A 9,563-nucleotide genomic window follows, 5' to 3' on the forward strand; every position below is an offset into this window, starting at 1 on the left:
TACCTGGCCATTTCCAGCCCCGATGTCATCTCTTAGTGACACCCTCCCTTCCTCTCCAGCAGGTGCTGGTGCCCACAGCACTCTGTTCCATCCTCTCACTGCCTCTAGCTCCCTGTGGTTTCATGACTTCATGACCTGTTCACGGATCAGGCTTCCCCAGGCCAGAGATTGAGGAGTGGAGGCAATTCCTTATTTAACCTAGGAGGCTCTTGATGAGTATTTGTTGAATGAATACATGAAAGAATGGGAGAATGGGGTAAACAGGAAATAAGCCCTGTGCCTGCCTTAGATAACTTAGTAGCCACCTTGGGTGTGGGTGAGAAGAGGAAGTGGTTAGAGAAGACACACAGTTATGACATTGACACTCCTGTGCTGCTTTTTCTAGGCTTCTCTTACCTTTACAGGAAATCTCTTCCCCAGCCTTCACTCCACCCAGCTGCAATAATGCTTTGATTCTTCCTTGCCTCTACTTGTCTGTGTTACCTTAATTTTATCAGCATACAAAACAGTTTTGGTCGTGATGTTTTATTTGTGTAAGTTTTGCCCTTTCAACTAGGTTGTAAACTTGAAATCCTGGGTTTTGCTTCCTAAGCAGCATTGAAAAGGAATGGAGACAACACTGCACCAAGATAATCTTTGTCGTGGCTGCTCCTCAGGGCCTCTGTTTCTCTATCTATAAAACTGGAGGGCTGGACTCTCTCTCAGGGGTTTCCAGTGTGAAAGTCCTGGGGTTCTGTGCCTCTGGTCCTGGCACCCCACTTACCCCTTCCAGTGCGCACCCCATGACTCCACCTCTGACTTCTGCCAAGCACAGTAATAGAACATGTTCACCTCACAGTCTAGGCCAGGTCACCTTCCAGGTACTTGTTTATTGGCATTCCTGGGATCCAGGGACATCACTGGAATAGGTGTAGGGCAGACCCGTGGGGACCCCTGTGGCTTCCGGCCTTGCCCCTGTCCTTTGTTGAGAAGGTTCAGGCACCAAGGACACTGCTCCGGTTCCTAATTAAAGTCCTTGTGTCAGTTCTGTACCTTGGTATGTGCTGTTTTGTTTCTTCAAATGTAGGGGGTTTTGGAGGTGGAGGCTGTGACTGTCCTGCGAGCTGGGAGGTAGGACAGTGCTGGGGCCTGTGTTCCTCCATGAGCCGCCCCTCCTTCTCTATCTGGGCATCGTCTGGCCCCTTCCCTGCTTTTGAGGTGCACTTGCGTCCCGCTGCACCTGCTGCATGGTATTGGTTTAAAAAATCTATTGAATCCTTTATTGGACTGATTCCTTTATTGGGACCCAATAGGCATGAAGGTAGTAGAGAGTATTCGGTTTGTATTTTCATTTGTTTTGCTTTTGCCTCGGAGATTTGTGGGTTTCTTGATGGCCAAGAGTGACTTTGTTTTCTGTTGTAAGAGTTTGTTGTTTGTGTAGGTTTGTGTTCCTAGTCCTTTTCCTCAGCTCCAGCCTTGTTTCCAAAACTCTGAGCTGCTGGTTTCTCTCTGTCCAGTCAAGTGTGTGTTTTTTGTCTTTGTTTGTTGTCCTAGTTGTTCCATGAGTTAGCCAGACCCCAAAGATTGTAAACTTGATGGTGAGTAAAGGTGTTAGCAAAAGGGACCTAGCAACAAGGTTGTTGGATCTCTAAAGAGCCTCTCCAGCTGTGAGATGGTGAAATTTCGAGGACTGTGGCTTTGGATTAGGAGCCTCCTTATACGAGATAAGAACACTGGGTTGGGGAGAAGAGGGAATGTTACAGTGCCTAGTATATAAGTGGAGCTACACCAGGCATCCCTGAATCCTTTGTGGGAGATTGATTGGATGAGAGAGGACGAACAGTTCTAATGTGACAAAAGTGCAAGGAAGGAAGAACTGACTTGGAGAAACAAACATCAAGAAGTACACCTCAAATATATCTGTTTTTTTTTTTTTTTTTTTGATAGAATCTTGCTCTGTCGCCCTGGCTTGAGTACAGTGGCGCGATCTCACCTCACCGCAACCTCTGCCTCTTGGGTTCAAGTGATTCTCCTGCCTCAGCCTCTCTAGTAGTGGGATTACAGGCACTTGCCACCACACCCTGCTAATTTTTTTGTATTTTCAGTACAGACAGGGTTTCACCATGTTAGCCAGGATGGTCTCAGTCCCCTGACCTCATGATCCACCTGCCCCAGCCTCCTGAAGTGCTTGGATTACAGCCATGAGCCACCACGCCCTGCATATATCTGCTTTTTATTTGTTCATTCTACCCTAATAAAACTGGAGGAAAAAAAGGAAAGAGGCCAAAGCTGCAAGAGAAAAATTCAATTGAGTTGTATCTTAGGTTCTAAATCAGTATATAAACTGAAAATTTAAGATCTAGTGAGAAATACCCTTGAAAACTACCTCGGGAAGGCACAGTGTTAGGAACTGACACATTGCTGCTTATTACATTTAGTGTGGCCATTTTTTCCTTCCACTGTTGCACGTCTTTGGTTTTTTCTCTTGAGTTTCCTATGATATCCCTGGCATCATAGGGGTTTAGGGGTTGTGTTCTATGAATAGGGTGTCTTTTAGACACCAGATCACACTAGGCCAGAAATGCTGATGCTGTGAGAGACAGGCATATATTCATCGTTTCACTATCCCCCCTTTTGCTTCCCCTGTGCAGTTGTGTGTGTGCGTTTTATGTGAACCAGACGTAGGATCTACCTTCGTTCTCACTCACTCACTCACTGCCTAAGCTGTCGAAGTATTAATTAGTGGACTCCTAGACAAAGAATAATCCCACTCTATCCTGGTTCTGACTGATTTAAATGATAAATGTATATTAAATTCAAATCTCCAAATTGTTTGTTTCGTCAACAGGTTGCTCGTGGGGGCCCCGCGGGCAGAAGCGCTTCCGCAGCAGAGAGCCAACAGAACGGGAGGCCTGTACAGCTGCGACATTACCGCCCGGGGGCCATGCACGCGGATCGAATTCGACAACGATGGTTCGTTCCTTTCCCTTTCTCCATGTTCACTCAGGCAGCTTGCCTGTACTGTTTCCATGAGGAAGGAGAGTGGGGAAAAACATGTATTGTTGTAGAGAGGACCTCTTTTAATTGCATCGGCCTTGACCGTTTTGGTTTTTGCGCTGAAAATATTTACTTACTTTACTTTCTAAATCACACTGGGATGCAGCGTGTTTTGCGGCTCCTCCTAACGCTGGTTTCTAAATCGATATGGTGTAGGGATGTTGCCACCTAGTGATGTATTGAGGTTCTGCAGGAGGTTGTGGAAAAACTGATTTCATAACAATGAAGAGAATGAATGTGTATCTTGTATGCAGCAGCCAAAAGTTCTCATGTGCTGTTAAACTATTTGGGGAGAAAGACAGTTTTAACTATCAGACCCCTTTGGAATGCGAGCTGGCTAATATGGATAAAGTTTTCCCGACCATCTCAGATAGAGATTTGTTTTTTTTTTTTAAGGACTCTGGGTAGGTGGAAGATACCAGGACGTAGGCATGTTGACATCTGGTGTACCTGGCTTTCTGTAGGATGAGCAGAGCAGTTAAGTGTACTCAGAAGCTCTAACCAAACCTCATTTGATATGCTTGGTCTAAGTAGATCTGCAGATTCACGTTTACATTCTTCTCTTGCTGCTTCATCTTTTAGAAATAACATTTATTGGCCAGGCACAGTGACTTGCACCTGTAATCCCAGCACTTTGGAGGCTGAGTTGGGTGGATCATTTGAGGTCAGGAGGTCAAGACCAGCCTGGCCAACATGGTGGAACCCTGTCTCTACTAAAAATACAAAAATTAGCTGGGTGTGGTGGTACACGCCTATAGTCCCAGCTACTCAGGAGGCTGAGGCAGGAGAATTGCTTGAACCTGGGAGTCAGAGGCTGCAGTGAGCCAAAATCATGTCACTGTACCCCAGCCATGCCACCTCAAAAAAAGAGAAAAGATATAACATTTTTAAAATTAGAAAATAATATATTAATTTTAAGAAACTATTAAAATACACAGACCTATGAAGAATAAAAACAAAATCCACTGGCAATCTCATTATCTAGACTTATTCTTTAACATTTTGGCATTTTTCCTTGTGTCTAAAGTTGTTTAGTTTCATTTTTATAATGATTCAAGATTAAAACTGTTTCTGTATTGCTACTCATTGAGGAATGCAAAAATTTGGATACAGGTCACACAGTGGGTTGAAATTGCTACTGATTGGAGCACAGAGTGATGTTTGTGGTCTCCCTCTCTCTAACAATAACTCTCCTGTTTGGCATTGATACATCGTCAGCTACAAGATCTTAAAGTAAATCTGAGTCTTTATCTCACATCTCCAGAAAAGAAAAGAACATTTAATGCTGTTATGTAAAAAAAATTGGGGAGCATATAGAGAAGTACCCATTTTTTTTGGTTAATTTGGATGGAAGTTGGCCTTTTGAATACTGGATTTTACATTGTTGCCTTAAGAGATGTATTTTGGAGGGCTCCATTAGTCTTAGAGTTTGACATGCCTTCTGCATTCAGGACCCTGAGTATCGAGAGAGGACAAAGGATATTGTTGGACAAAATAGGCAACTACATAGAGCTAAGCATTTTACGTTTCAAATTTTATGACAGATTCTTACCAAAAAACCACTTCTCTGTTTCCTTGAGATGACAAGTAATTTTCCTGGATTGAGTAACTTAATTTACCAAGTAGCTAGACTCGGAGTCAAGGCCACTTGGAAACAGTTGCTTATATTTTTGTTCAGCGATGGTTTCTAGCATGTGCAGTCACTTGAAAGGCTAACTGTGCTCCTTTCTATAGCTGACCCCACGTCGGAAAGCAAGGAAGATCAGTGGATGGGGGTCACGGTCCAGAGCCAAGGTCCAGGGGGCAAGGTTGTGGTAAGTATAGAGACGCATGTTTATCCTACACTGTTGGACTGCTAGTTACGTGCCAGCACCAGGCTTATAGCAGGGGACAAAGCAGGGAGCGAACTTACTGCTTTAAAGCAGGAATGGATATCAAGAAGAAATTGGGCTAGGTGCCGTGGCTCACGCCTGTAATCCCAGCACTTTGAGAGACTGAGGCGGGCAGATCACCTGAGGTCAGGAGTTCGAGACCAGTCCCACCAATATGATGAAACCCATCTCTACTAAAGATACAAAAATTAGCCGGGCGTGGTGGCATGCACCTGTAATCCCAGCTACTCAGGAGGCTGACACAGAAGAATCGCTTCAACCCCAGGAGGTGGAGGTTGCAGTGAGTTGAGATCACGCCATTGTACTCTAGCCTGGGCAACAACAGCAGAACTCCGTCTCAAAAAAACAAAAAAGAAGAAGAAGAATTCAAAGCCTATTTCTCCTGTGATTCCCAGCATACTCTGAAACAATCATACAGCCTGCTTTTCTGTAGAACTTTCAGATTTAAATAACTTATTAAAGAACCTTTACTGAATATTCCTAAAATTCTAGATGGTATTAAAAAAGCAAAACAAAACTAGACATCATTTCTGTCCTTGAAACTTTATAGCTTTATAGATAAGTTATTAAAAATATGGGCATGGTCTTGGAAAGTAATAACCAGGTAGTTTTAAACTCTTGTTATTTATTCTGAGTGTTTTCAAATAGAAGGGATAGCAACAAAAAGAGGATTTGTTAGGTGGATTGGGCTAGATGGTCTTGGCAATGCATTCTTGGTTGGAATATGATGATCTTTTTGTCTCCTTCAAAATCTGCTTGCTGTAATGAAATTCACATAGGATTTTGAGGGAAAAAAGTTAGTGTACATTGAGTTTTGATATTTAAGGAATGACATTTATGGAAAATTGATTTGGTATTATATTTTTAGCCTGTTTTTACATGAAGGGTAGCCATTCATACCCTGTAGAAATTATAGAGATTATTTCTATCTCTTCTTGTAATTCTGCCTTTTAAAAATAAGCATATTTTGAGAAATAATCTCAGAGCTCAGGGTTTAAGTTAGGACTTAATTTGATTACAAGGAAGTAGTGTGGGGAAAAGGAAATGTCTTTGTTTTAGCTGTGTATGTTTGATCTCTATGATTTCTCCTCTAGAACATAATTACACACTTTCACACTGATGTGAAGGTTTATACAGCCACTAAAAGCCAATTAGAATTAAGAAAATGAAATAAGGTGTTTCTCTTTGTTTATATGACAGGTGAATTTACAAATAAATTGCCTATGAATACAGATAGTCATTCAATATTTGGATTGGAGCATTACTCTGAGTGAGAATAAGACACACTCTAGTTTCCGTATGTCACGAAAATGGGCTCCTTAGCGCCACTTTGGGGACCATTTGCTGGTTTGGGATCCAGTCCCAAAATGAGGACATGTTTAATTATCCTTTTTAGAATTAACCTCTATAGTGACAATTTTATCAACATGTAAATTTTTTAAAAACAAGGCTTATAGACAAAAACGGGCTACTTTCTTCCATTTGTTTGCAGACATGTGCTCACCGATATGAAAAAAGGCAGCACGTTAATACGAAGCAGGAATCCCGAGACATCTTTGGGCGGTGTTACGTCCTGAGCCAGAATCTCAGGATTGAAGACGATATGGATGGGGGAGATTGGAGCTTTTGTGATGGGCGATTGAGAGGCCATGAGAAATTTGGCTCTTGCCAGCAAGGTGTAGCCGCTACTTTTACTAAAGACTTTCATTACATTGTATTTGGAGCCCCGGGTACTTATAACTGGAAAGGTATGACCCTTGTATTTATAGAAATAGAGATCAGAATGTCTACATAATTTCTGTAATATGATTTATTACCATAATTTAGTACATTTTGAGCTAAAATGTGTTAGAAGACATTTGTATATTATAAAAGTTGGGTTGGATGTTAAAAATCTCTAAATGATGTGATTTTTAAAAGCCAATCATAGTGGAATATATATTTTAGCTTTGACATTCTTTTCTCCTCTACCAATACTTTAATACTGGTAGTTAACTTTTTTTAGTAGGAATATAATAATTAACATTAGTAGTTTTTACTGTTTTATATTTGTCTGGCTCCTGAAGCTAAAAGTGTTAATTTTAAGTTAATGATCTGAAAACTTAGGAGGATTAAGTAATGGTGTATACAAATAACAGCATGTCAACACGGACATTAATAACAGTGTATTAATATGGACATTTCTCTCTGTATATGTTATTCTCAAAGGCCATGATTTGCTAATAATTCAGTAAAGTTAGGGCAGATTATGACAGATTTGAGAATTTTGAGGTATAATTTCAGATATGTGAGGAAAAGTTGTTTAACTATTGTGATGTGAGTAAATGGAGGCATGGAGAGGTAAAGAGGAAAATGACCCACATATTTTGACTGTGAACCTGGTCAGTTCCTGCTAAACAATTTAACTTCTCTGAAGAAACTAAGCATGTATAGAAGATGCTGTACCATAAAAGTTGATTAACCTAACTCTCATCCATGATAAAGAGAACTGCATTTGATTTGGAAATAAGCCATTTTTGAGAAATTTATTAATATAAGTCATATAACACTTTCACTCATCAGGGGAAACTTAGGAAAATGTTCCCTTTTCCATTCAAAAATCTGTTTAAATTCTGATTAGAAATGATTCTTGAACACCTTTCTCTGTGCGCAGTCTTCAAGGGTAATTTCCCTTTGCCCTCCACCTCCACCTCCACCCCAACAGAAGCTTCATGTACAGTATTTCCCAGGTTATTTTGACCTAATTGAAACAACATGTTGAATTTAGAATAGTTTTATTTTGGCACGAATAGATGCCACATATAGTAAAACAAAACAACAGAAACATTCACCAATTATGTATATTTTAATTCATGGAAAATAATGGCTTACCTGCTTTATAAACCCTGACCGAAAATGTTGCCATTTAAAGTCATGTAGTGATTTAGGCTTACCATGTGAAACCTTATCTTTTAAATTATTGTAAGATTTTTTTTTTTTTTGGAGATGGAGTTTCTCTTGTTGCCCAGGCCGGAGTGCAATGGCGTGATCTTGGCTTATTGCAACCTCTGCCTCCTGAGTTCTAGGGATTCTCCTGTCTCAGCCTCCCAAGTAGCTGGGATTACAGGTGCATGCCACCACACCCAGCTAATTTTTTTGTATTTTTACTACAGACGAGGTTTCACCATGTTGGCCAGGCTGTCTGGAACTCTTGACCTCAGATGATCCACCCGCTTTGGCCTCCCAAAATGGTGGGATTACAGGTGTGAGCTACTGTACCCGGCCAAGATTTTTAAAAAGATGAATCTTGGTTAAAGTGATCTAAAGAAAAGATCAGTATGTCTCACTTTTACACTACAGAAAAGAAGACAAATTGAGGTGGGATTACAAAGAGTGCAAAATATCATACATATCAAGTTCATGTCATTTAAAAATTAGTTCTCTGTAGATTAAACTAAGCAAACCTTCCATTTTTCATCTAGTTTCATGGCTTTATAAAGATAGTTCATGAAAATGCATGGGACATTTTTTAATGACTTGAATTTCTTTCCCATAAAAATTTACACAAACATATGTAACAACCATAAAAGTCATCTCTGTCCTTCCTTTTTTTTCCTCCAAATTTTTCTTCCTGTAATTAGCGATAGCCTGGGGGATGTTTATTAGGAACCATTTATTTTCTTTTGTTTCATCTTCATTTTTTTGTTGTTTTTACCATTTCATTCCTTTAGGGATTGTTCGTGTAGAGCAAAAGAATAACACTTTTTTTGACATGAACATCTTTGAAGATGGGCCTTATGAAGTTGGTGGAGAGACTGAGCATGATGAAAGTCTCGTTCCTGTTCCTGCTAACAGTTACTTAGGTAGGAGCAGGCACAGATGGCTGCCTTTGCCCACCTTCTCAGATACCTTGTGTGAAAATTCCTCACGGGTCCCATGGCCCCTGGACTTCTAGGCTGAGAAGGGGCAGGTGGGGCCGGGACCTGTGGCCACTTTTGCTGGAACTTGATAAGCTTGGTGATCTGGAGGCCTTACCTGACTGATGTCTGGGATCCTTTCCTTCTGACCAGGGCTCCCTAAAGTGGGGAAGAAACCTATTGTCACCTAAAATCGTCCATTCTCCCTCCTGCTTGGAGTCTATCTCTTGAGCTAATGGCGGCCTCTGTAACCTGAACCAGGCCGTTCATGCAGCCATGAAAATGTGCATGGGTGTTCACAGTAAGCTGAGCTCTCTTTGTTCAGTGCCTCTTTCCAGAGATACTCTTAAGAGCTGCATTTAATAAAGTTATTCTTAAGTGGCAGGTCAAGACCTCCAGGGCCTCCCTCTGTGATTGTGGTTCTCTAAGGATTGGCCCTGCTTCTGAATGGGGACCCCCATGTCACAGGGGCCCGCAGATGGCATGAGAGCTTCCCGGTGGAGGTTGAGCAGGACTGCTAAAGCAGCTTTCAGGACACCCAGACTGTGTCTAAGGGCCAATTCCTTAACTCCTAAGGCTTGTTTGCATGACTAATGGGTGTCCTAAGTTATTCATGCACATTATGGTAATTATACAAAGGCTTTTAAAAGCTTTAATTCTTGGTATGAGTTGACATAAAGAGTAATTACTGTGCATTTCTTGGAAAAAATGTAAAAAACTTCTAAACCTAAAGAGTAAC

At 41.1% G+C, this 9,563-nt stretch overlaps 1 protein-coding gene across 3 annotated transcripts in view; it reads left to right on the forward strand.

The window, feature by feature from the left end:
• The window catches only part of ITGA6 (integrin subunit alpha 6), an 80,956-nt gene that overhangs the window by 36,659 nt on the left and 34,734 nt on the right, over nt 1-9,563 (forward strand). For 2 of the 3 annotated variants that reach the window (XM_017538225.2, XM_017538224.2), the window contains exons 2-5: nt 2,828-2,952; nt 4,771-4,850; nt 6,421-6,676; nt 8,639-8,770. In XM_017538225.2, the coding sequence (XP_017393714.1) occupies nt 2,828-2,952; nt 4,771-4,850; nt 6,421-6,676; nt 8,639-8,770 (593 nt within the window). The remainder of the gene's footprint in view (nt 1-2,827; nt 2,953-4,770; nt 4,851-6,420; nt 6,677-8,638; nt 8,771-9,563) is intronic. The other variant, XM_037741902.1, reaches the window with a different exon arrangement.

This window comes from Cebus imitator, unplaced genomic scaffold, assembly GCF_001604975.1.
Source record: "Cebus imitator isolate Cc_AM_T3 unplaced genomic scaffold, Cebus_imitator-1.0 Scaffold110, whole genome shotgun sequence".
In the NCBI taxonomy this organism is placed as follows: Eukaryota; Metazoa; Chordata; class Mammalia; order Primates; family Cebidae; genus Cebus; species Cebus imitator.